The sequence below is a fragment of the Chaetomium strumarium genome (genome assembly GCF_033439665.1).
Source record: "Chaetomium strumarium strain CBS 333.67 chromosome Unknown B0T15scaffold_1, whole genome shotgun sequence".
Lineage (NCBI taxonomy): Eukaryota > Fungi > Ascomycota > Sordariomycetes > Sordariales > Chaetomiaceae > Chaetomium > Chaetomium strumarium.
Window position 1 is genome coordinate 4,011,231 of NW_026944429.1, and position 25,460 is coordinate 4,036,690.

Genomic DNA, 25,460 nt, shown 5'->3' on the forward strand with positions numbered 1-25,460 from the left:
CTATCTTGACAGAACCGTCAGCTAAGCTCAACACCAGGTATGTATTCACCCATGCTCCGCTCACCTTCGAGCTTTCTTCTGTTCAATTCCATATGGTTCGCAACACAAGACAAACATGTTTCGGACTGGCGACGTCGGGCAACGCATAGCGTTGCCGGATATCTGGCCAGCCTGTATCCTCGGGGTCCAAATTGAGTTGAGCGAATTATGCCGTCGAGGACAGCACTTCTCAGTTTGAACCTGTCCTGGGCTCCTCCCATTCTATGGCCTTAAACTCACGCACTCAAACTCTTTCTTGATTGCTTCTACCGTTGGCAGAGCTCACATCGAGCTATAGTATACCGTAATTTGCTGACAGTCAATCGCCAGAACCATCCACAATGACGATCTCCAAGATCCACGCCCGCTACGTTTACGACTCTCGCGGTAACCCTACCGTCGAGGTCGATGTCGTGACGGAACTTGGCCTCCACCGCGCCATTGTTCCCTCGGGTGCTTCCACCGGTTTGTCGTACCACTACCACATGTTAAACATAAGACTTCGTCTGACATCGGCGACATAGGTCAGCACGAGGCTTGCGAGCTCCGCGACGGCGACAAGACCAAGTGGGGCGGCAAGGGCGTCCTCCAGGCCGTCAAGAACGTCAACGAGATCATTGCTCCGGCGATCATCAAGGAGAACATCGACGTCAAGGACCAGACCAAGGTCGACAAGTTCCTGATCGACCTCGATGGCACCCCCAACAAGACCAAGCTTGGCGCCAACGCCATCCTCGGTGTGAGCTTGGCCATCGCCAAGGCCGGCGCTGCTGAGAAGGGCGTGCCTCTCTATGCTCACATCTCGGACCTTGCTGGCACCAAGAAGCCCTATGTTCTTCCAGTTCCCTTCATGAACGTCCTGAACGGAGGGTGGGTTTTCACGTCTGCGAGTTCGCGGGACTAGCTAACCGAACTTGGTAGCTCCCACGCTGGTGGTCGCTTGGCCTTCCAGGAGTTCATGATCGTCCCCTCGGCCGCCCCGTCGTTCTCCGAGGCCATGCGCCAGGGCGCTGAGGTGTACCAGAAGCTGAAGAGCCTCGCCAAGAAGAAGTACGGCCAGTCGGCCGGCAATGTCGGTGACGAGGGTGGTGTCGCTCCCGATATCCAGAGCGCCGAGGAGGCTCTCGAGCTTATCACGGAGGCCATTGAGCAGGCTGGCTACACCGGTAAGATGAAGATCGCCATGGACGTCGCCTCCAGCGAGTTCTACAAGGAGGACGCCAAGAAGTACGACCTCGACTTCAAGAACCCCGACAGCGACCCGAGCAAATGGATCACGTACGAGGAGCTGGCCAAGCTGTACAGCGATCTCTGCAAGAAGTACCCGATTGTCAGCATCGAGGACCCCTTCGCTGAGGACGACTGGGAGGCCTGGAGCTACTTCTACAAGACCCAGGACATCCAGATCGTTGGTGATGACCTGACAGTGACCAACCCCCTCCGCATCAAGCGGGCCATCGAGCTCAAGGCTGCCAACGCCCTGCTGCTTAAGGTCAACCAGATCGGCACCCTCACCGAGTCGATCCAGGCTGCCAAGGACTCGTACGCTGACGGCTGGGGCGTCATGGTGTCTCACCGCTCCGGCGAGACCGAGGATGTCACCATCTCGGATGTTGTCGTGGGTATCCGCGCCGGCCAGATCAAGACCGGTGCTCCGTGCAGGTCGGAGCGTCTCGCCAAGCTCAACCAGATCCTCCGTATTGAGGAGGAGCTCGGCGACAACGCCGTCTACGCCGGCGAGAACTTCCGCAAGGCGGTCAACCTCTAGGGCGTGAGTGAGGCGAACATGAGCTTAAAATCCGGCGGAGCCGGGAGCCGGAAAGCAGGTATCGGCGATTGGCTGGTGATGAAGTTATCGGCCTCGGATGAGAATGGGAGGAATGGCTCATGAAAATGGAAACGGACGTAATGACAAATAGAAACAATGGAATACCAGGCCAACGCAGCCAAAGACAAGCAAGAGCCTCTCCCTCGATTTGCTCCTGATAACCGAGGGGTAAACGCAGTCCAGAACTACGGCGGCGCGGCCAGCGGCAAGGGAACACCTCCGGACATGACAATCAAGGTTGGTGAAGTTTAACGTTACTGTAACTAAGATACGTTATGCGTAGTGCGCAATGTAAGCCTCGGATGTTCATTGTTCCTCTTCCAAGTTCCACACGACCCTGGCGAGTCGCGACCTGATCAGTCCACCAGCTGCCGGCAGCTGTGTGTTGGTTGCTACAGTGATGCACTGTTTGGGTAAACTCGGCAGGTCTAAATTAGATGCTCAATCTTGTCGCGACCCGCCAACCCCTCCCATCGCGTCTGTCCTTACCAAACACGGAGGACGTGAAATGCCACTGATTCCATCCTAGACCAGGTAGGTCAGCGATCTCGGGCGAACTTCAACGATCTATTGCGCGCATTTCCATCATCTCGACATTTTCCTTTCTCTCGAGCCACACGACTGTTCGCCCTACACGCCGCCGTTGAGGCCGGCCACATCCTGCATCATGGCGCCCAACGACGCCGTCAACTTTGATATCATTGAGGATCACAAGGAGAATATCCAGGCCCTTCCCAGCGGCCGGTCGGCGAGGAAGCTCGCTGAGATTCTCTCCCCATCGCCTCTGCAGCCTAAGTCAACACCGTCGCCTCTGGACACCAAGGATGTCAATGACAGCATTCGCGCCGACTTCGAGGCTGAGGTCGCCGCGATTTCCGAGTCAGACGATCCGCTAGATGTCTATGATCGCTACGTCCGTTGGACACTGGACGCATATCCCTCCGCCCAGGCCACGCCTCAGTCCCAGCTGCACACCCTTCTCGAGCGCGCAACCAAGGCATTTGTGCACTCGGCGCAATACAAGAACGATCCGCGCTACCTCAAGCTCTGGCTCCACTACATCAACTTCTTCTCCGACGACCCCCGCGAGGCTTTCGTTTTTCTGTCACGACATTCGATCGGCGAAACCCTGGCGCTGTTCTACGAAGAGTACGCCGCATGGCTCGAAGGCGCCGGCAGATGGGCGCAGGCCGAGGAAGTGTACAAGCTGGGGATCGAGCGCGAGGCACGGCCCGCAGCGCGGCTGTTGCGTAAATTCGGCGAGTTTGAGCAGCGCCGGGCACAGCAGGCAAACGCGGACGGACCATCGTCACCGGCCCTGCCGGCGGCTCGGCCAGCCCTCGCGGCCAAGATCGATCCGTTTGCTGCCGCGGCAGCGACGCGTGATCCTCAAGCTCCGAGGCCCACGGCCGGGCTCGGAGTGCAGGCTTCCAAGCCTGCGCGGTCTAAACTGGCCATTTTCTCCGACGCAGACGCCGCCGCTACGGCGCCAGCTATGTCGTCTCGGATCGCGGGATCCAAGGGATGGGATAGTATTGGGTCACTGACGGATCGCAAGAAGGAGAATATTGTGGAGCCTAAGCCTTGGGCCGGAGAGACACTGAAAGCTGGCGGCAAGAAGAGCAGCGGGCCGAAGCTGGCTGTTTTCAGGGATCCGGTAAGTCTACTTTTCTATCCTCCTCCCCCGTCGCAACGAGATATTGATGAATATAGGACTAATGTATGGCGGTTCGGTGTATCATGTATTCAGTCACTGGCCAAGCAGCTTTCTCAATCGCATATTCCCATAGACCATGCCAAGGTCCAAGTAACCGTGAACCCCAGCAATGGCAAGAGAGAGCGAGTGTTTGTCGACCTACGGGCTGTCTATCCGACTCCTGACGAACCAGGCACTGAGCTGAGCTTTGAGGAGATTTGGGCTGCAAACCGTGGCTGGCTAGACCACGAATGGGAAGACGAAGAACTGCCTCCTTTCGCTGATGAAAGCTCCATGTCAGCCACGAACGCTTTGTCAGGGGGCGTCCCTCTGAAACTTGCTATTCATCACGATGTTGTTAGACTGGACGAAAATGGCGCGCCTATTTATCCAAAGGAGACCAAGGCGAAGAAGAAGAAGGTGATTGAAGTCAACGAGACACAAATCAGTCAGTCAACGCTCCTTACCTATCTTTTACAGCTTGCTCTTATCTAACACGTCCGCAGTCGCCGCCAAGCTCGACTCGCCTTCCGGGCCTAAGATGAAGAAAAAGAAGAAGAGGCGGTCCACTGCGGAACCAACCATGACGATACATACCAGGGCAGCAACCGATGACATTTACGACATCTTCAATGCGCCACTCAAGCCGGCAGATCAACGGATGGGTGTTAGCGATGACGAACACGGTTACGAGTCAGACGACTACACGAGCGTTGCTGATAGCACGGTCACTACCACCTACATAGCCACGAGCGAAGCAGAGGATGAAGAGGACGCCGACGAACGCGTTGATGAGACGTTCGATGTGAAGAGCGTTAACAGCGAATGGTCGGAGTTCTCAATGCACCGGGACATCCCCGGTGCCGATGGCGATGACATTGAGCGCGACGAGGCAGAGGTGTCCGATCTGATTGACATCCGGGAGGAATCTGCTGAGCCGGATGAAGACGACGCAGCGATGGAAGCTCCCAGGACGAGGACCATGTTCGTGCCGATACCACCGGAAGACTACGTGCCAACCAGGCGGCCGTACAGGGATCCCGTCGAGGCAGCTAATAATCGCCTCCCTTTCATGACCCCAATCACGGAGAGGACCGAGACATCGCTGAATATGACGGCGGATATGAGCAGATACGGCAAGACACCGTCTAGGAGACCCAACGCCGAGATGCTACATGAAGACGAAGAAGAGGACGAAGAGGAGGGCAAGGAGGGCGACGTCGACCTGGAACCGCTGAGCAGCCCGTTGCGAGAGGTGGTAGAATCGGAAAGCCCAAAGGGGAGGGTGGCTCTACCGCTTCTCCCGAAGGCGAAGTCATCACCAGCAGCCAAACCATTCGCTCCGAAAGCGCCAACGACCAGGGGTCCTATAATCAAGGAAGTGCTGTGCAACCCTGTCGATGACAGCGTGCGAGCCGAGATCTTAGCAAACATTCATCCTCCACTCAGCTCGTACGACGGATTCTTTGATCGCCGGGGCGAGAAATGTGGGAGGGCGGCTGAGATCCGCAAGTTCGCCAAGGCCGCCGGCAAAGGGAGCAGGAACAGTACCGACAAGACAGGCAACCTGGGCAGTCCGGTGATACTGGAATTTCCAAGCGTCAAGTCCCAGTACACAATCAGAAAGGAGCTCGGAGCCGGCGCCTTTGCTCCGGTGTACCTGGTCGAGAACTCGTGCCCCGAAGTCGCATCAGCCGACGAAGACGGCGGCGACGAGAACGGCACTGTGGCCAGGATGGGCCGCGGCGCTTTCGCCAGCACGCACAATCACCGCCACGAGCGCGAAGCGCTCAAGATGGAAGACCCGCCGACGCCCTGGGAGTTCTACATGATGCGGCTGGCACATGCCCGCCTCGGCCCGCAGCACCGCGCAACCGCCTCGCTCTCGCCCGCTCTCGAGATGCACCTCTACCAGGACGAAGGCTTCCTCTTCCTGCCCTTCTACCCGCACGGCACACTGCTCGATGTTGTGAACCTCTTTCGCGCCGAAGCCTCGGGCGTCATGGACGAGCAGCTCGCCATGTTCTTCTCGATCGAGCTCCTGCGCACCGTCGAGGGGCTGCATTCCAAGCAGATCCTGCACGGCGACATCAAAGCCGACAACTGCCTGCTCCGTCTCGACAACCTCACCAACCTAAGCAACAACTCGGAACATCAGTTGACAAGCCAGTGGCGTCCCGACGGCTTCGGCGGTTGGTCTGCGCGCGGCATCACGCTCATCGACTTCGGCCGCGCCATCGACATGCGCGCCTTCGTGCCCGACGTGCAGTTCGTCGCCGACTGGAAGACGTCGGCGCAGGACTGCGCCGAGATGCGCGAGGGCCGCCCCTGGACGTGGCAGATCGACTACCACGGCCTCGCCGGCACGCTGCACGTGCTGCTGTTCGGCAAGTACATCGAGACGGCGCGGTGCGACGCGGGCGGGCTGGGCACGTCTGGTGCGGGCGGGCGGCGATACAAGATCCGGGAGAGCCTGAAGCGGTACTGGCAGACCGAGATCTGGGCCGAGTGCTTCGACCTGCTTCTCAACCCTGCCGCGCATGCGCTGGACGAGGAGGGCGGGCGGATGCCTGTCTTGAAGGGCATGAGGGCGGTCAGGGAGAAGATGGAGAAGTGGCTGGAGGGAAACTGTGAGAGGGGCGTTGGACTGAGAGGGTTGATGGCGAAGGTGGAGACTTGGGCTAAGGGGAGGAAGTACTGATCCATTTTTGCTGTGCTTTCATTTTGTTCTTTTCTTTGTTATGTCATGTTATGTCATGTCATGTTATGTTATGTTATGTTATGTTATGTCATGATATCCTTTGGAGGTGGCGGTCCAGAACAGATGCACATGAGGCGTTGGAAGGTAGAACTTACGGCTATTCTTTTGTTTTCTTCTTTTGTTATCAGATTATTTACCTTCTTTCCTTGGAGTCGTGCTGGCTATCAGCTTGTTTTTGCCCCATCCAGTAGAGCTACCTATCCGATTTACTGGTGCTGTACATTTGTATCCTACAATACGCCAGGACCTTACCCTGGTTTGATACACACACTGGTCATGCATGGCAGTTCGTTTGTGCCTAATGAGCCAGGAATGCTCCCCCGTCTAATCGCTCTCACCGCACGAGTCACACGACTCTTCATCCTTCTTCTTCCTCTTGCCTTTGGCCTTCCCCTTCCCCTTCGCCGCCTTCTTGGCGTCTTTCTCAGCCTTCTTGTCGACCTGCTCCTGGATCTTTTGCCTCTCAGCTGCCCCCTTGGCCTGCAGCTCCTGCTCTTTCTCCTTGAACTCGGCGCTCTCCACATCCATCCCAATCAGACTCTCGAGCAGCTTGATCTCATCCGCCCAGATCTGCTTGTTCTCCACCGTCTTTCCGTCCGGTCCCTTCTCCTCGATGGGCGTCTCCAGCACCATCGGCAAGCCCTGCAGCGGTGCATGGTTCATGATGTTGTGGAACGCCCTCAGACCGAGGAACCCCGTGCCGATGTTGGCGTGCAGGTCCCGATGTGAGCCGAAGGGTGCCTTGCTGTCGTTTATGTGGAACGCCCGCAGGTACTTCATCCCCACGACCGAATCAAACTCGGCCATGGTCTTGGCGAACGCTTCGGGCGTCCGCAGGTCGTAGCCCGCCGCGAAGGCGTGGCATGTGTCTACGCAGACCCCGACGCGGGACTTGTCGTCAACCAGGGCAATGATGTCGCGGAGCTCTTCGAAGCGGGACCCGACCACGTTTCCGCTGCCGCACATGTTCTCGAGCACGGTCACGACCGAGGAGGTGGCCTTGTGCGCCTTGTTGAGGTGCGCTGCGATCCGCGCACAGGCCGAGTCCATGGTGGCGCCGCCGGTCGAGCCTGGGTGAAAGTTGTATAGCGTGATGCCCAAGGCCTCGCACCGCTGCAGGTCGTCGAGGAAGCTGTCGAAGGCTTGGGTCGCCTTGGCGTCGTCGATCTGGGCGAGGTTGACGAGATAGGAGCCGTGCGGGAGGATGTGCTTGCGCGAATCGTAGGCGTGCTGCTTGAGCATGGCGTGGAACTGGACCTTGGTCTCGTCGGCCAGGGGTGGGCTAGCCCACTTGCGCTGCGACTTGAGGAAGAGGGCGAAGGCGTTGGCGCCAATGTCGGTGGCGTTCTGGATTGCGTTCTGGATACCGCCCGCGCCCGAGACGTGGGCGCCTAAGTACATTGCCCGCTTGAGGGAGGCGACCGCCGTCCGAGCCGCCAGCGGCATACTGTCGTCGGTCTCTTTCTTCGCGGTTTTGCGTTTCTTGGGCGCCGGCTTCTTGGTTCCTTGAAGCTGGTCTCCCGCTTCGTCGTTGTCTTCGGCGGGTTCCTCGTCGTTATTGTCCAGCTCGGCGGGTGCGGCCTTGCGCTTTGAAATGTTGCTCTTCTTAATCACTGCGACTTTCGATTCGGCGACCACCTCCTTCTCTATGCCGTTCACTTTGATCGACGTAGCCGAAACCTCGGCCGCTTCCTTCACTTCTTCCTTTTCCGCACGCGTTCGAGACTCGGCCACCGTTGTTTTAGCCTGTGCTGCCTTCCGAGATGACTGCCGCACCATTGTGATGACGGCAACGGCCTAATCAATTGAATTGGTCGTGATTGTTGTGGATGGAGCTGTTGGGTCTGTCTGACCAATTCCTGGAGTCAGTGGTCTCCAAGAATCATAGCGCGATCAAGACGCGCCGCGACATCACGTGGAGGTGGGGTGCCCATTAAACCCATGCGCAAGCACATCTTATAATACAGTACACTAATAACCTGGAACTGCACCGGCAAAATCCCAGAATGCAATGCCAGCTCTGCATCCATGTTGAAATTTGAATTGCGGTCCCCAGCTGCAACATCTACCTATCACTAGGGCTGCCATGGCACTGCCCGGGGTTGACCGTCTCCATTGGTCTGTTCAAAAATCGATTTATCCTCGGAAAGAAGCACGCTGGCACGATCTGTTTTGACAGTGTGGTTGCAGTCCAATAACCGCCAAACTGTTGCTGACACATCTCGGTCTCAACAACCAGGCAGCCGCGGGGATTAATCCGAACGAAGAGCTGGGGCCGAGCAACCGCCCGGTTGCCACTCCGAGAACAGTGGAACATCTGCGCGTTTCGACCTTTATCACGTCGCACTCGGCTCCATTTCGTCGCCGCTGATTACGGTACATATAGCTTGAATACCTATCCGTAGCCCCGAGCCACACTGGGCACAACGAATATGAGAGACGAGTAATCCGTACAGACTCTCAAACGTTTGTCACTGTAGCCGGACCCTCAGAGGGTGCTGAACATGCTACGGCACGGCTTTCAACGCCGTGCAGTCCTGCTCGCTGTGCTCAGTGGCTCAGTGCGGCTTTTCCGCCCCTGTCACACACTCAGGGGTAAATGTCCAATGACATTGGCCTGTTCGCTAAAAGAGTGGGACTGTGCTATTTTTGTACGAGCTCAATGCAGTGTCCAAGTGTACATACGGATTACAGAGATCCTCGCTGAGTAGTACGGTAAGACTTGTACGCAGGAAAGAACACAAGGCGTGCCGAGTGCTTCCTTTCCACTTCACTATCTCAACAATAAATAGCGCTACCCGCGAGCATCCATTGCTGCGGGTTTGGCTGAGTGTCTGTTCAGAGCAGCGTAACCTTCGGGGCTGACGAGCCTCGGTGGGTCCATTAATACTTCGAGAAGGAACTCGCCGGGGACGATTCGGAAACCAGGGTAAGGGCAGCTTCGTTTTTACTGTGTTAAAGGCTTCAACACAGACTGCGGGCTTGATACCTACTATTGGCATTGATGACCTCGTGTCAACGGAGGCTGCCGACCTTAATCCGTAGATCTCCTAAGCCGTCCGTCCTCTGAGATTACCACGCATGCCGCGTCCTCAATTACGGCACCTTTCATGTACAATACATACGTACATACATGCGTCTGCACGCTAGGGAGGTTCCGTTGCGGCCATCTGGACTCATCAGAGCGACAAGCAAAGGAACGATTGTCGTTGGCACCTCGGGAGTCTGATGGAGCCTTGGCGCACCTACTCAAAACAGGAGATTCCCGCCTAGGAGCTGTGCCAGCTTGGTGCTGCTAACCACCCTGTGCCTCCCCCCAAAAAGTCGTCGTACATACATACACAGGAGCGAACATTCCACTGCAAATACTGCTCGACATACCAGCCTGCCAAACGCCTACACCTGAGTGACCCAGCAGCCAGCCGAATCACTCAGCGCTGCGGCGCTGCATGCCATCTGCCGTTGTGCCGTTGTGCCCGTCTCGTCGCACCCGACCCTTCGCCCAGCGCCAACCGCAGCGCCAACTCCAGCGCCAAACAACTCCCAATCGTTTCCACGAGGCCAAACACTCCTGCACGACGGCCCTGTTACACCGAAACCCCTCGATGGCGAGCCACAACGGCGGACCATGATACTTTTGCTCGACAACCGGCTGCTGTGATCGTGTTCAGCCCTTGGCTTGCCGTCTAGCATGGCAACCCTCGAGACCGAACCCGAGGCCGGGAATGCCAGACGGTGTTCAATCGAGAAGAGGCCGATCTTCGTGCTTGACGCCGATACCGACGCCAACGCCGATGCTGACGCCGGTCTTGACGACAAGGAGCCTTCGGCGTTCGAGCGACTCCCCGACGAAATCATCGAGCAGTATGCGCCGTCTTTCATATCATACCACTCCCATCATGCCTCTCTGCCTCTGCGGTTGATGTTGTCTCGGCCGCCCAAGTACTTACCAGATGTGACAGAATACTACGGGCAACAGACGCCAGCGGCTTTGCGTCGCTTGCGCTGCTCAACACAAAATGGAGAAGCGTCGCACAACAAGCCCACCTCTACGCCCACCATCTCGCGAGTTGTCCGTCATATGCCATGAGCCATAATGCGCCTCCGCAGGCCGCAAGCGAAGATGACTTACCCAGGCTGCGTCGCCTCTTCGCCAAGGAGATCAAGCGCAATCTGTTCGACGCGTATTTGCGCCCTTCCCAAACCATCATCAAGGTGGTCTCGAACTCGATTAGTTCCTCGTCATGCCCCGGCGGCGAAGGCATTCAGTTCAGCCCCTCGCCCAAGGGCCACCACCTGCTCGCCTACAACTCATCGAGGATACACGTCATTGATGTTCGAGCACCCGAGATCGAGGTGAAACGGGAGTTCAAGATATTGCGACGTCCCGCTGCCACGTGCATCAATGACGAGGGCACAACACTCGCCGTCTTGTTGACCGAGATGGAGGTCGATATCTACGATCTGACCAAGACCCCGCCGAAACGGACGCAGTCCATGATCCTGGACCACAGCCCTCGGGCCATCGCGCTCTCGCCCTGTGGTTCCATTCTGGCCGCCGCCTACGAAGGCGGCATCGAAGTTTCTTCGCTGAATCCCGGAGCTCTGGCGACCGAGAGAAGAGCAGTCAAGTGCGACGGCGTCGATGCGCTAGCCTTTTCGTTTGACGGGACCCAGATACTCGGGACGACGGTGCAGTCGTCGCAACCCAACACCGTGATACTAACAGCCCCATACTATGACCCCGGCAGCCACATGGCCGATGACAACATCAGCAGTTTGTGGACGACGTCGATTCTGTTTCCCAACACGAGCCGCGACTGCAGCCATGCCGTTCTGATCCAGAACGGCAAGCATGAGGAAGCGGCCTGGACGTTCACCTATGACCGGAGCTTCGAGACGTTCAGGGCGGTGCGGATCGACGATCTGCGCAATGGCACCACGTACTTCACCGGGCCGGTACCCAGCCCCAACTCACAGGCGAGACTGCTCCCCTGCACCCTGCCTGCCGCCTCCTACTACGGCGAGCTCGTCTCCGCCGGCTTCCAGGGCAAGGAAATCTGGCTCTACGGCATACCCGAGGACCTCGACGCAGTGCCTGAAACGGCGAGTGCAGGTGCCGACGATGGCTCCAACGGAAACGGACTCTTCCGTCGAAGCAGCGGGCCATCGGTGCGTTCGAGCGCCAGACTGCAAGAAAGCAGTGAATCGGCAAGGCTGCCGCAGTGGCAGATCCTGTGTGATAAGCTTCGGAACACTTTCATTACGGGCTACAAAATCGGCGAGCTGGAGGGTGTTAATACTGTGAAATTCGTCGCGGACTTTGCAGACTCATGCATGAAGGAGCGATTGATTGTGGCGGCTCGAGGTGTTGTGCCAAACGTCTCCGTCACTGACGATGAAGGGATCGACTTCGTTGACGGGGGACGCGTCACCATTCTCGACTTCGATTACGGCGTCCGGGACGGGACGGTCAAGGAGTACACGATCGAAGTAGGGACAAAGGAGCCGGAAGTGCTCGAGGAAGAGCACCGCGACATGGACACGGAGGTGGCCATTGTTCGTCGACGGACTGTTGCCCAGAAGAGAGGGAGCCGCAGCGCTGCTGTCATGCGCAGTATGACAAGCGCAGCTCGCGTCCCGCCCCTGCCTACGCAGCCTCCGGCCCGCCCTGAAGACGACGAAGACGATCCTCTTGTCCCTCGCAGAATAGGAGCGCCTCCCGTCAGAAGTGTCCAGCAAGTGGCAGCAACTGACGAAGTGGATACTCAGTCCATTGAAGAGCAGGAAGCGCTGGATGCGCCCTACGACCACACAAGCCCTCGGTCAGGCACAACGCTCCGTCGGGCGGCCACGGCTGCTGCCAACACTCGACGGCTCCATCCGGCCGCAGCGGCGGGGGGGCATATTGTGTATCGCAGAGCCGACGGCCGCACGGAGCATCCTCATGAAAGCGACGCGGACAACTGGGTTCCTCCGCCGCCGCCATATCAGAAAGATGATCCTTGCGACTTGCCCTCTTTCCTCCGCCATGCCGCCATCCTACCCCTCGCCGGTGCGGGCACGCAACCGCCAGGCGCCCAAGCGGAGCAATCTCGGGACAGGCAGGCAAACCGAAACTCTTCCGCATCTATGCACCAGCAGCATCGTCGCGCTCAACCGGCGGCTTCTTCCAATCGGCACTCCTCCCCCATTCCTCCCGTTCCCCCGCTTCCGTCACTCTCTGACATCCCACCCGTCCCGCCCATCCCTGCTGTCCTACAAGGTGCAACCGGTTCACCTGCACTGCCAGCCCCTGTCCTACCACACACTGGCTCTCACGGGCGTGCCGGAAGTTCAGGGCTGCAGTCTTCGAATGGGGACGCCTCGCGGCCAGCCACAAGGGACTCGCGGTATCTCGGAGAGGAGAACATCTACGATGTGTCTCCGCCCGATTCACCTGCCATGGCACCGGTGGCACATCATGTTTCCGGCGAACCGGGTGACAGCCGCGCGTTGAGCTTCCCTGAGCAACCCGCTCGAGCGAGCACAGTGCCACAGGCGTCACCTCCAGGCGTAACCGGAGGGGAGCGTGCAACCGCGGCCGGGAGCCAGCCGGCTTCTGTATCTCCGGAAGGTGGGCCTCCAGCGACTGTCGAGTCTCAAGTCACGGCCCAGGCAACCGCAAGCCTCTCGCCGTCAGCGAATAAGACTTCGGTGCCCGGTGGTGAACCCCTGGTGAGGAGAATTTCCGTCTCAAGGACCTGGCCCATACAGCCGATGCCAATCAACACCGGCAATGCTTCGGAGGGATACCCGTACTCGGCCCCGCCCGTCAACCGCAATCCAGCATTGTCTCAGTCATTTGTTCATCCTCCGAGACCTGAACAGATGCCGGATCTCGACAACCGGGCCTCAGCGTCACGGCCGCTCTCTGGGAGCTTCCCACTGCCCCCGCGCATCCCAACCGACATCCATATGAGTGGTGACTGGCGTCGCACCTCGTACCAGCGCCCCGTCTCGCAGCAACAGCACTACTCCTTCCCACTGCAACGAGACCAGTCACCTGCTCTCCAGGTCAACGCGCGCGCCACCATCCACGCCCCTCAGCCCCAGCGGCCGCACAACATGGGCCCCGCCGCGCCGGCAGAGGATATGCCTCTCATTATCAGCACTCCCAAAGGCGTGTCGGGCGCCTTCGACCCGCCCGACCGCCACCCGTCCGAACGGCGCGCCGAAACACCCATCTTGGCGCCCGTCCCGCACCGCCCACGCCCGCAGACCCAGGCGTCCATCCTCCGTCCGCCGGCACAAGACCGTTTGGATACCATCTACAGCAGCAGCAGCGCCCCGCCCGGGCAGCAGGGGGCCGTCCGTCTGAGTGTCCCGCCCATTCCGTCGGCGCCGGGTTCGACGTCGACGGGCTTCTCGCGCCGCATCCCGAGCCTGAGCAGGAAACAGAGCCGTGCCGAGCGGAGCGCGGCAAAGAACCTGGCGGATGCCAAGCGCAGGGGGTGGACGGGCCGGTCCAAGAGCAGGCGGAAGAAGAAGAAGGAGAGGGATTTCGACGCCGCGAGCAGTGCCGCGTGGACCGATGTCACCGTCGGGGCGTACAGCGTCAGGTCTGGCTTCATGGGCCATGGTGGTGGTGGTGGGAATTATGGAAATAATAACGGGGAGGCGGTACGGGGGCTGAAGGCGGAGAAGGGGAAGGATAGAAGATGTGTTGTTATGTGAAGCCCGAAGAGGTGGGATTTTGGATGTCTGCGAGGCATGGTGATGAGATGTGGGAAGGAGGAGAGATTGATACATCTATCTCGTCTGTCTATTGGAGCGAAGAGAAAGCGATGCGTGGATGGATATTTAAAGCAAAGGCTTGGTCACGGTAGGTATGTTGGATTTTCCTTGAACGATTTTGATCGCAGTTGCTGGTGCACATAGCGGGAAAGAGATAGCGGTTTCATATGGGAGGTAAACTTTGATGTTTAGCGAGCTTGGGGGCACACACGCCTTACAATACCTGAGGTATCTTGCATATTTTCCTTGACAGACTAGGTACTAGGTACCACTAGGAGCGAATAGCTCGAATAAGTATGATTTCATGGCCCTCAAGCTTCAGAACTACCAAGTATGCACTGTGAGCAGAATCAAACCTCAGAATCCAAATACCGTAGGTATCATGTTCTAGACACAACCAGAGAAGGTGAAAGAGCACCCCAATCACCAAAACAATAATCAACCCGCTTTCTTCTTCCCCTCTCTGCTCGCCCCTCCTTCTTCTCCTCCTCCTCCTCCCCCTATAACCTCGTCAACAGTCTCGACATGTGCCCCCGGCGCAACGGACCCGGCGTCCTGGCCCGTGGCGTGCAGGCCTGCCGACCCGCCCGATGCAGCTACGCCTCCTCCTCCCCCCTCTGTGCGCTGCCGGATGTCGGATTTCAGCTCGGCCGAGACGTGTGGCGTGGAGGGCGTGTTCTGCTTTGGTGGGCCGTCTTCGGCCGCGATGTCATTCCCGCGGCTGGAGTTTGTTGCCATTTTTCTTCTTTAGACTTTTTTATTCCTGCTCGTTCTTTCTTTCTTTCTTTTGGGTTGGTTTGAGGTTGGTTCAGGTTACTGTGCTATCTCCTTCTCCGAGGTGGTATGTTCGAGGTTTGGGGACCGGTACTTGAAGAAGAGTTTGTGTACAATACATGCACAGTAAATGTGCCGGGAGGCTGAAAAGTTGGTTGAGGCTGTGAATTGTGATGCCCAGCACAGTATGTAATAAATAATGGCGATGATGTCACTCTAGATTGACTGAGGTCGCCATAGTAGCATACATACATGTGATGTTGCACGGGCCATCCAATCTCGGTGTGGCTCTCTCACCTACTAGGGTCCGGCAAGGTGAAGCTCCGATTGCTCCGTCTGGTCGGTCTCGACTTCCCCGTGATGGAAATTGCGAGCCACGCATCCCACATGCCCCAGCACCAATGCTCTCCCGGGTGTGTTTCCGACCGGCGGTTGGACGAATAGCAGCCCCTCACTCACGGGGCTCGTCCTTCCACCGCGGCCGGAAGTATGAACATGGCGTGCGGCTCATCAGCTGCGTGACATTCTCGGTGGACATAACGCGGACATCGGCTGTTAAGCTCAAGGTGAGAGAAGTTGGCCACCTAACGTTGACGGGCCCCTGATGAACTTCACAACTAAGTTTTTAGCAAGCAGTCGTAGATGGCCTCAGGGAGTCGCTAGGACCCGGCGGGCCAGCCAAAAAGCAACAGAATCATGATGATGCCGCCCTGCTTTTTGTCTCCAAGTCGCTGGCCTCGTGGCTAGACGATGATGCCTTCCTCACCCGGATGGTTGCCTCCGCCGGGATTGCCACGGGTAGCACCTCACGAGAGGTAACCATGCTGACTGCCGCCGTCGACGAGGTTCCGTGCTACGACCCCGGCCTCGACTCTCTCTCCTCGTCCGAAGGAGTGTCTGTTTTGCGCGGAAATGCGAGTCGCGTCCTGCAGGATCTGACCAGCTTATCGGATGTCGAGATCCCCGGAGACGGCGCCCAGGAGCCCTCGCTGGAGTTTCATCCGCCCCCGTGCTGGCACGCCGGGCCGCTGGCAGTGACCGTCCCTCTTGCCAATACCGTCTTTAGCAATGGCAGGCCACATACGCTCTTCGTCAGCCGGTGGGGAAGTGAATCGTCCGCGGGGTCCGCGCGCCTGGTTGACAAGACTCAGATGACAAGCCAAAGGATCATCCTCCCCGCTGCAGACATGGCCGTCTCTGAAGAAAAAGACCAGTCGACGACTAGCTCGGTGGTGTCCCACCTAGTTCCGGTGACCTCCCCGCGCCGAATTTCCGCCGGGCTCGGGAACATTCTGCGCAACATTGAGATCAACGGGTCGCCACGGCCGGCGTCCCAGGAGCTAGAGGATGTCATTCCGCGGCTTCTCGAGGCACGCCGGAAGGACAAGGACAGCGCGAGCGGCCCTGTAGATGTCTGGGCCCTGATCGCCCCTGCTCGTTATATCGAGAAGGGCTTGCCTATCTCAAACCCATTAGAGCTAGGGAAGTACCAACTCTCAGATGAAGTGGGCTTGGCCCGGGCCGTGGCGAATCAAATGGACATGTTCATCGCTGGAGGCTGCCAGTTACGCAAAGTCTGTGAGTTGACCTTCCCCCATTCCGAACCGATCATAAAAAAACCTGGTCCTCTTATCTCCAGACATTTCTGACCCATCCAAATGACAGTGAGCGGCGGCGGTGGCTGGGGCCTGAAGAAAGGCCTCTTGTCGCTCGACCCCCAGACCCGCCTCACGACCGACGAGCACCAAGACCTCGAGAGCTTCATCAGCTCCTTCCGAGGCGACACTTCGGCCGGCGGCATCATCACCCCGGGCTCGTACGTGCAGTTCTTCGTCGAGCCGGCTCTCCCTTCTCCACAGGAGGACGACGACTACGCACCGGTAACTCGGTCGTCGTCGTCATCGTCGTCGTCGTCCGTTCGTTTCCGGACACTGACCACTGTTTTTGGGACGCATGCCCGGCCGCCGATCCGATCTCCCCTCGCGGCGACAGCATCGGATCCGGTGAGGGCTTGGCCAGGCTTGTTTGGCGCCCTCTCTTCCGAGGCCATGTATATCTCGCATAGGGGGGAGACGAGGGATGGTCAAGTGGTCATCGCCACCAAGATCGACGTCCCACGCTCGTACATGGTTTCCACCGCGTCTAAACCGAAAGCTGAAGGTTCTAAATTGTAAAAGAAACAAATGTACTTGTACATACTTGTGTAGCTCAGAGGTGGATAGATAGATGTACGGAATATACCCGGGAGCAGGAGTGGAAGAAGCAGGAGGATGTAAAAGCGGCTTCCGTTCTACCTGTCTCTTACAAGCCCCCAGCAGAAATATGTGGTGCATTCACTGTGTCAAGGTTGCAGGTCAAAGATGAAGACATTCCAGCAGCTCGCAGCCCGCAGAGCCGAATACATAATATGCGCAATCTATCGTTCGTACAAGAGGTACGATTGGCCATGCCTATGTAAAATCAAAAGAAAAACCTTATGTGTCCCTGTAGAAACCCATCTCATCCCACCATGCTATCCCGTAGCCAATGCACCCTTTCCCCGATTTCACTCAATCATGTCCACATCCTCGCTAGCGTCCTGCTGAACAACACCATTAACAATACCCGCAGACGCAGCAGCCTCAGCCTGCACGTCCCCGCCGCCACCAGCAAAATAATCCTCCATCTCCGCATCCAACTCTTCCTGCGTCTTCTTAGGACGCCCATCCCGCGCCGTCTTTTCCCCACCATTACCACCACCGCCCCTGTCTCCCCGTCGACCACCACCACCACCACCGTCCCGCCTAGGCCCCGGTCTCCTACCACCACCTCCGCCATCTCTCCGCCTCCCGCCACCACCGATCGGACTCCGTGACCGACTTCCGCGGATCCCTCCACGAGGACGATAGGTATCACCGCCTCCGCCTCTCCTTGCACCTCTCCTCCCACCATCCTCATCCGAGAACTGATCCCCACGCCTGCCGGGCGACAGCGAGCGCGACCGACCCCCGGGGACCGTGATGCGCTCGGCGAGCGGGCGACCGGGCACGACGGCGGTCTCGAACGGGTTGCGGCGCGGCCCGCCGGGGAGGAGGGTCAGCCGGATGGGCTGGCCGGCGGCGTTGGCGCCATCGAACTCCTTGATGGCCTGGACGGCGTCGCGGTGGGACTCGTACGTCACGAACGCGGTGCCTTCGGAGCGGCCGGCGCGGTCGTACTTCATGTCGAGTTTGACGATGGGGCCGATGCGCGTGAAGAGGCCCTGTTGGGACAGTTTAATAAGAGTAAAGCAGTTGGGGGGAGAGGGGTAGACGGGGATGACGATGCTGATGGATACTCACCTCGAGATCTTCTTGTGTCAGTTCGTAGTGGATGTTGTCCACCCTAAGCTTGCTACCCCTGCTACTTGTCAGATAAAAAGGGAACGGGTAAGTCTGGAGGTGGCCGTTGTATTGTCGTACCTCGAAGGCTCGGGCGAGTGTCGACGTCTTGGAGCAGAACGGCGGTTACCTGCGCAATCCTGTCAGCGAATCGCCTCACCGTAGAGCAGGGGGAAGTGCGTGCTCAGGACATACCAAGATCCTCGAATTTATCGTGAACCCACTCGCTGGACGGCCGAGTCAATCCTGTACTCCCTAGTGACACCGGCCGGGAGTGGTATACGCACGAGTCAAGGTCCCGCGGTGCATCGTCTCTGAAAGGCTGTTATGCCAGAAGAAAACCAAGATCGGAGCTCGTTAGCCGGCAAGATTCAAGTTGGACATGTTACCTTCCCCGGTCCCCAGTCGCGATCCGATCCGAGAGCCAATCCAACAAACGGGTTGGATAGGGAGGGCGCATCGAGCCGCCGCGTAAACACACGCACAAGGGGAAAGTCGTGCATATGATTTGCGTCGAACGAACATCTGAAGAGGAAGTGGCCGAGAAGGGGGGAAGGAGAGCAGGAGAGAGATAGGGTTCATGCAACCTGACGGGAGGGAAGTCTAAGCCATCGTCGGACTTTGATAACCAGGGGCCATCGCGAATTGTGTGGGGGGGTTAGAAGAAGCATGCGCACCTTTCTGACGCCATCTCTGGGGTAATCAGATCTACCATCGCGACGACGGCCGCCACGCGCGCCTCTGTTGTTGTTGTTGTTGTTGTTGTTCTGCTGCCACAAGTGTCAGCCGACTGCTGCATCCTTTCGCCGAGCGCTGTTCGGCAGCGGAAAGTAACCTATAGCACTTACTTGCCGGCGATCTGCAAGGATCTCGTCGAGGCTGCGGTCGAGTCCACGGTCCATTGTGCGTGATGGTGTCTCAAAGCGATTGTTGTCTCGAATGCTCGTGAAGTGATTATGCGGAGCCTGGGAGTTGGTGTTGGAAGTTGACAACGGTATTACTACTACTGGCAGGCCACCCCACATATATTCATCTATCAAAGCTTTCGTCTTATCGGCTATCTCAGCTCCCTAGCTCCCACTCAGGCAATGTCAGGCTACCCTCACCACCCACCCGGCTCCACCACAGCGAGATCACATCGCCAGCGAGTGGCAATGACATCCATCATTCATGGCGCACAGACAACGGATAATAGTAAAAAGGTCAGTGGGTAAGTTATCACTTACAGGGTACTTAGTCATGAGTCACCACCGTCCCATCACAGTAGTATGTCGGAAAGATTCAGTCTACGTCGCATTTTGGTAACCTCCCTAGAACTCTGCATACACATGACATAGAAAAGCCGGTAAAGCCACTTGAGAAAACGAGAAAACCAGCCTTCCTTTCAGGCCCGGAAGCGCTTGCACCATCCACTGATTAAGGTGCAGTCGTCCAAACCCCCATCAGAGCCTTTGTTGGTGGACCACGTCACCAAATGCCGCGCCCCGACGCCAAAACGGCTAAGAACCCGCGGGCGAAATCACCGCACCCAAATAGCCCTGTCTCTTTCTACCAGAAAACCGCGACACGATGCCCCTCCTCAGTTTACCGCGAGATGGTGATGCCGATGTGCGGGAATGTGCGAGGAATGTGCGAGGTATATCGAGAGAAAGAGTTTATGACGCTCTAAATAGGAGACCCTTAGATCAAGTCGGCCACGTTCATAGGCATCTCCTCAATCTGCGTGCTGTAGAACTGCTCGATCTCACGCATCATACGAACATCCTCGGCCGTAACGAAGTTAATCGCAACGCCCTTGCGGCCGAACCGACCGCCACGACCAATCCGATGGATGTAGTTCTCCCGGTTAGCGGGGAGGTCGTAGTTGATGACAAGCGACACCTGTTGCACATCGATGCCACGGGCTAGAAGATCCGTAGCAATAAGGACCCGGGACGAGCCGGACCGGAACTCCTTCATGATCAGGTCACGCTGAGCCTGATCCATGTCACCGTGCATGGCAGAGACGGTGAAGTCACGCGCCGTGAGCTTCTCCGTGAGCCAGTCGACCTTGCGCCTGGTGTTGCAAAAGATAACCGCTTGCGTGATGGTGACGGTTTCATAAAGATCCGAAAGCGTATCCAGCTTCCAGTCTTCCTTCTCCACAGCAATGTAAAACTGCTTGATGCCCTCAAGCGTCAGCTCGTCCTTTTTGACGAGAATGCGAACGGGGTCACGCATGAATTTTGTTGTGACTTCCAGGACATCCTGGGGCATGGTCGCGGAAAGCAGCACGACTTGGGTCGACTGCGGCAGCAACTGAAAGATATCGTAAATTTGCTCCGTGAAACCACGCTGCTCATTGTTAGTTGACTAATCCCAAGCACACCTGAGGAAAGCGCACTCACCGAGAGCATCTCATCAGCCTCATCCAGGACGAACATCTTCATCCCATCTGTCTTGAGGAAACGGCGCTGGATCATGTCCTGGACACGACCGGGAGTGCCCACAACGACCTGGGGCCCGTCCTGCAGGGCCTTCATGTCATCACGAACACTAGTGCCGCCAATGCAGGCATGGCACTCAATGTTCATGAAATCACCAATGGCAACAACAACCTTCTGAATTTGCTGCGCTAGTTCGCGGGTGGGAGCCAGGATCAGAGCCTGGCACTGCTTGAGGCTGGGATCGATCTTCTGCAGAACGGAGATCGAGAACGTCGCCGTCTTGCCTGTGCCGGACTGGGCCTGGGCAATGACATCATGTCCTATTTTTGTGCCGTCAGTCACCGATCGCCGAGCAATGAGACACGGAATAGTGTTCCTCTTACCCTTGATGACAGGCATGATAGCGCGCTGCTGGATAGCAGATGGACGCTCAAAGCCATACGCGTATATGCCTTGAGAACTGTTAGTGCATGCTTAACTCGCCATCACAGTCCAGACTATATTTACCGCGCAGGAGCTCCGGCTTCAGCTTCATATCATCGAAAGAGTCCACGGTCTCATCGTAGTTGGATTCGATTTGTCCTGCACGGGAAAATGTGTTAGCGATTTTGCTTCGTTATGCTGTGCACGGAGGGGGTCGAATGAGGTCAGGCGGGGTCGCAGAGCCAGCGCGCTCTTTGCGCAACACCCGGCGCTGGCCGCAAAAGAATCCAAATTCAGAGAGCGAGGAATAACGTACCTTCGGGGACATCCTCGAGTCCCTTATCCGTAGCCATGATTGCGGTTTGGTCGCAAGGCTATCTAGATCTAAGCCCGGCTTAGATCTAGAAATGAAGTCGAAGGTAAATTGTGTGGTGGGGTGAGAAAAAAATCCGCAGGCGAACTCGCGCGAGCGCTGCGGTGATTCTCGGTGTAAGAAGGCTCCTAGAAAAGAATAGATTCAGAGTTCCCAGTATCCTAACTGAGAACGAGTGAATCTATGAAAGTCGTTATATCTGATGAAGGTCCTTTGGGTTGGTTGTGAATGAGAGAGGGGAAGAACCTGAGCAGCAGGGCGAGGAGAGATAAAAATTCCTGAGGGTGGAGCAAATTTTATCGCTGCAACCCCGCGCAAAGATGAGCGGGCAAAACCCAACAGGAATGCTTTGCCTTCAGGTGGGGCATCGACGTATCGAAACTTTTCCAGCGCTTTTTCAGTGGCGCAAACTGGCTGCTTTTGGCACTGCAACTTCGGATGGGGGGCAATGTGGACGTTCGCCGCACAGTGCCACCTACCAGACACCTCTCCAAATCAGATGCTCATGAGCTCAAGACCTCGGCCGACTTCCATAGGTTTCGCCTTGCAACTGGCATTCAAAGTCCCTTTCAGGAGACTCTACACTATTCGCTTACGGCAGGCAATTCTTCAGTGGGTCGCCGGCGGCTCAGAAAGTCGTGCGCATGTTTCTACTACCTTCACACCAACGGCAGCTCCGGAACCGCGCCGCGGAGGAGGATGGCAGTGGGAGTTGGCCGTTGGTGAGTCAATCAGTGGTTGAAAATGGAAGCCATGAGGGATCTAGTCTCGAATCATCTGTACCTCCGCACCCACTGGGCATCAAACCCCTAGGCAACAAGTACTTCTCCAACGAACCGGATGCGCGGAGGTTCATGGGTGTCTTGCAGGTCCTGCCGGACGAGATGCTAATGCAACTGCTTGAACACTTGGATGAGCGGAGCTTGAGACTGCTGGGATATACATGCAGGTTTCTCTTTGCCTGCTGCGTAGCTGACGACATCTGGAAGACGATATTCTTAGAGTGAGTGGCTCCCTCATCGCAGTTGAGAAGATGTGAACGCCAGGCGTATGACACAGTAGCGGGAAGGCGCCCCAACGACGCTATGGTGACGTGGGCATGACTTCGCATGCACCAGACTGTGAGAGAATCTGTCATATTCACACGGTACCACCTCATCATCTGAACTCGTTATCCCATCCACGCGATTCAAGCTGGTATTGACGACATCCCAGGTCAGAGTTCCGCCACAAGACCTCCTTCCAGTGGCGAGGATCTTGGAGAGCGACGGTCCTGGGTCTGTCGCCCGAACAGAAGATCAGGATAGACTGCAGCAGTGTCTTTTCGGATGTACTACACAGACCGTTTGTGTGCAGTCATATCGCTCTACGTAACTACACCGAGCACATCCCCGCAGCCAACGAGATTGATCGTTTCGAAGATCTCTCGTACGAGGAGTTCGCAGAGAAGTGGAGCAAGAAGCCCTTCGTCCTGACGAAATGCATCCAGCCTTGGCCAGTCACCAAGTCATGGAGCTTGGAGAGCCTTCTCTCGCAAAATGCCGATGTCGTCTTCCGAGCGGAGGCGGTGGACTGGTCATTCGCTACGTACTACCAGTACATGCGAAACAACCAGGATGAGAGCCCCCTTTATCTGTTTGATCGGAAGTTTGCCGAGAAGATGGCGCTGGGGGTCGGCAAGGAGGAAGGGTCGGCCTATTGGAAACCCGACTGCTTCGGGCCGGACCTGTTCGAGCTCCTCGGGGCCGAGCGTCCGGCGCATCGCTGGCTCATCATCGGACCCGAGCGTAGCGGATCTACCTTCCACAAGGACCCTAATGCGACGAGCGCCTGGAACGCCGTGATCCAGGGCGCAAAGTACTGGATCATGTTTCCTCCCTCAGCATCCGTGCCTGGAGTGTTTGTTTCCAGAGACAGCAGTGAGGTCACCAGCCCACTCAGCATCGCTGAATGGCTCCTCGAGTTCCACGCAGAAGCGCGCAAGCTGCCGGAGTGCAGGGAAGGCATTTGCAGAGCGGGCGAAATCCTGCATGTCCCGAGCGGCTGGTGGCATCTCGTGGTGAACCTGGAGGACGGGATTGCGCTGACACAAAACTTTGTGCCCGAGTCTCACCTCGGCGGTGTTTTGTCTTTCTTGAGGGATAAGGCAAGCCAGGTGTCCGGCTTCAAAAGGGACATTGTCGACCCTTACAGCCTTTTCGTTGAACGCCTAAGAGAGGAGCGTCCTAACCTGCTGGAGGAAGGTCTCCGGCAGTTGGCCGAGAAGAAGAGGCGATGGGACACCGTGGTGGGCGATGACGAAAGCTCCAGTGACCGCCCACAGAAGAAGAGCAGTGGCTTTAGCTTTGGTTTCGGCTTTGGCGATGAGGAAGATGATGAAGAAGAGAGACCCTGATATTTCCAGCTTCATCCGTACCAGGGGTTGAGCACCCGTTGGGAAGCACCGGGAGATGGAAATGATGGAAAAACGCGGTGTGAGACGAGAGATACTCGCTGGGCCTTCCAAAGCGGCCAAACCCAGCTCCCCGCCAAGGAAGACCCAGCGAGTAGAGGTGCAACAATGTAGCCTGACTTGCAGAAGAGCTAAGTACCTATATAGATTTACCTTGACTGAGGGATGCGCATGTTGAAGAGGTGGAAAGCACGACGCCAGAAATGGACAATCGCACCCGTCTGCCTGATTGTGTGTCACAGCATGGAGAAAGACATTGCCTGGCAAGAGAACAGAGTGACTGTGGCTCAACAGCCTTCTCATCACAAGGCTGAAGAAAAGTTTAATTCTAGTCAGGTATAGACAACCACAAAGGCTTAACAGCCATAGAGATAGCTGGCTCAACGGGTAGAGAAATGAACGTTCTGTAAGACTCAGCTTCATGACGGAGGAAAATCAAGACCAATGTTTGTTAGGATACAGGCACACCGGCTCATGGGAGTCGACCGCGTAAACACAGATATCAGGAGCATTGTAACTTGTCCAGCCTCAAATGCATAGTGCTGCTATAAAGGGATTATATTTCAAGACAATCGGCTTCCTAATGCATCGCTTGTTGGCCTGCTTCAGCCTCTCTCCTCACACATAAGCCTGCCGGACCTGGACAAACACCCAGGCAAAGCTCTCTAGTTTTACCATAGGCATCTGATCGAGCAATTCCTCGTCCCCAAAAGGGGAGCCACCCAAGCTAGTAGTTTCCCTCCCGTTTCTTGCGTTGTTTAGCCCTTTCGGCCTCTGTTGTTGACGTTTAGAACAAACAATCGCAAACAATCATGAGTTCCTTAACTCTGAAGATAGTACGCTTGCCCCCTCTTCCCCTTCTTCTTTCCTGGTATCGCCTGCAGCACTTTCCCTTGCAAGACGTCGGGCTCGAAGATGTACACCGCCAGGGCTAAAGCACCTGGGCCTTGGAGGAAGGTCCAAGGAGCCTTGACATCTTTACCGTCCCAAGTGAATTTAAGCGGTTCAAAGAGCCTGGACTACCTTAGCTCCTTGGTAGGTGCCCAGAGGTCAAGTACCTGGGGTACTAAGGCTCTGAAAGGAGCGGGCTAAAAGCGGTACGCAGTCTGATTTATGTCTTCGGTGGTGACGGGAGGTTTCAGTTTTCAGTACTAAACTGATGCTCATTGAGGTTGCTCATAATACCAATGACAGTCCTTTCGCTGGGCCACCGTTGCTTCAGTCAATGGAATCCTCCTTACCTGCCGGGCGGATGACCTTCATCAAAACCAACTAAGTCAGTCAAGCCCTCAGCCGCATCACCATAGCCTTATATATCTGGTAGCGGCTTTTCTTTGCTACTTCTCTACGAAGCTCTAGAGCTCGCCTGATCAGGAGTATACATACGCAAGCACGCCACACACAAAAAGAAGATGTAAAGCAAGTTCCCTGCACGCCGGCAATTCAAGCAACCAGTCAAGCAAAAGGAACTACATGTAGGGTTAGCAACCGAGTGAGTTTTGCTGTCTCCTGAAGTGCGAGTTCTGACTGACGTAGACGACCATTCAATGCGG

General features: G+C 56.8%; 9 protein-coding genes across 9 annotated transcripts; 5 read left to right on the forward strand and 4 right to left on the reverse strand.

The window, feature by feature from the left end:
* Positions 1 to 380: 380 nt before the first annotated feature.
* On the forward strand, positions 381 to 1,807 carry B0T15DRAFT_387402 (Enolase, C-terminal TIM barrel domain-containing protein; the record flags this gene model as incomplete). The annotated part of the gene is made up of 3 exons (XM_062864382.1): positions 381 to 504; positions 564 to 909; positions 961 to 1,807. 3 exons carry the CDS (start codon positions 381 to 383, stop codon positions 1,805 to 1,807), a joined length of 1,317 nt encoding a protein of 438 aa, XP_062726332.1.
* Positions 1,808 to 2,330: 523 nt separating this feature from the next.
* Positions 2,331 to 6,456, forward strand: B0T15DRAFT_41875 (protein kinase BUB1-like protein). The gene is made up of 3 exons (XM_062865515.1): positions 2,331 to 3,524; positions 3,618 to 4,011; positions 4,070 to 6,456. The coding sequence occupies exons 1-3, from the start codon at positions 2,535 to 2,537 to the stop codon at positions 6,262 to 6,264; spliced, it is 3,579 nt and encodes a 1,192-aa protein (XP_062726333.1). The 5' UTR covers positions 2,331 to 2,534; the 3' UTR covers positions 6,265 to 6,456.
* B0T15DRAFT_41863 (xylose isomerase-like protein) lies at positions 6,457 to 8,246 on the reverse strand. Its single transcript, XM_062865511.1, has one exon. It carries the CDS (start codon positions 8,101 to 8,103, stop codon positions 6,649 to 6,651), a length of 1,455 nt encoding a protein of 484 aa, XP_062726334.1. The 5' UTR covers positions 8,104 to 8,246; the 3' UTR covers positions 6,457 to 6,648.
* A 1,573-nt stretch (positions 8,247 to 9,819) lies between these two features.
* On the forward strand, positions 9,820 to 14,289 carry B0T15DRAFT_41967 (uncharacterized protein). The gene is made up of 2 exons (XM_062865530.1): positions 9,820 to 10,188; positions 10,287 to 14,289. The coding sequence occupies exons 1-2, from the start codon at positions 10,016 to 10,018 to the stop codon at positions 14,038 to 14,040; spliced, it is 3,927 nt and encodes a 1,308-aa protein (XP_062726335.1). The 5' UTR covers positions 9,820 to 10,015; the 3' UTR covers positions 14,041 to 14,289.
* A 249-nt stretch (positions 14,290 to 14,538) lies between these two features.
* On the reverse strand, positions 14,539 to 14,838 carry B0T15DRAFT_489231 (uncharacterized protein; the record flags this gene model as incomplete). Its single annotated transcript, XM_062866579.1, has 1 exon — positions 14,539 to 14,838. The coding sequence occupies one exon, from the start codon at positions 14,836 to 14,838 to the stop codon at positions 14,539 to 14,541; it is 300 nt and encodes a 99-aa protein (XP_062726336.1).
* Positions 14,839 to 15,275: 437 nt separating this feature from the next.
* On the forward strand, positions 15,276 to 17,048 carry B0T15DRAFT_489232 (uncharacterized protein; the record flags this gene model as incomplete). The annotated part of the gene is made up of 3 exons (XM_062866580.1): positions 15,276 to 15,440; positions 15,504 to 16,452; positions 16,540 to 17,048. 3 exons carry the CDS (start codon positions 15,276 to 15,278, stop codon positions 17,046 to 17,048), a joined length of 1,623 nt encoding a protein of 540 aa, XP_062726337.1.
* Positions 17,049 to 17,313: 265 nt separating this feature from the next.
* Positions 17,314 to 19,211, reverse strand: B0T15DRAFT_41928 (uncharacterized protein). The gene is made up of 7 exons (XM_062865527.1): positions 19,082 to 19,211; positions 18,911 to 19,000; positions 18,521 to 18,555; positions 18,429 to 18,460; positions 18,315 to 18,363; positions 18,195 to 18,252; positions 17,314 to 18,115 (listed from the first exon to the last, which is right to left on the reverse strand). The coding sequence occupies exons 1-7, from the start codon at positions 19,133 to 19,135 to the stop codon at positions 17,420 to 17,422; spliced, it is 1,014 nt and encodes a 337-aa protein (XP_062726338.1). The 5' UTR covers positions 19,136 to 19,211; the 3' UTR covers positions 17,314 to 17,419.
* Positions 19,212 to 19,680: 469 nt separating this feature from the next.
* B0T15DRAFT_42065 (P-loop containing nucleoside triphosphate hydrolase protein) lies at positions 19,681 to 21,118 on the reverse strand. Its single transcript, XM_062865542.1, has 3 exons — positions 21,043 to 21,118; positions 20,621 to 20,979; positions 19,681 to 20,567 (listed from the first exon to the last, which is right to left on the reverse strand). Exons 1-3 carry the CDS (start codon positions 21,056 to 21,058, stop codon positions 19,914 to 19,916), a joined length of 1,029 nt encoding a protein of 342 aa, XP_062726339.1. The 5' UTR covers positions 21,059 to 21,118; the 3' UTR covers positions 19,681 to 19,913.
* Positions 21,119 to 22,099: 981 nt separating this feature from the next.
* Positions 22,100 to 23,850, forward strand: B0T15DRAFT_489235 (uncharacterized protein; the record flags this gene model as incomplete). The annotated part of the gene is made up of 2 exons (XM_062866581.1): positions 22,100 to 22,458; positions 22,671 to 23,850. 2 exons carry the CDS (start codon positions 22,100 to 22,102, stop codon positions 23,848 to 23,850), a joined length of 1,539 nt encoding a protein of 512 aa, XP_062726340.1.
* Positions 23,851 to 25,460: the final 1,610 nt, after the last annotated feature.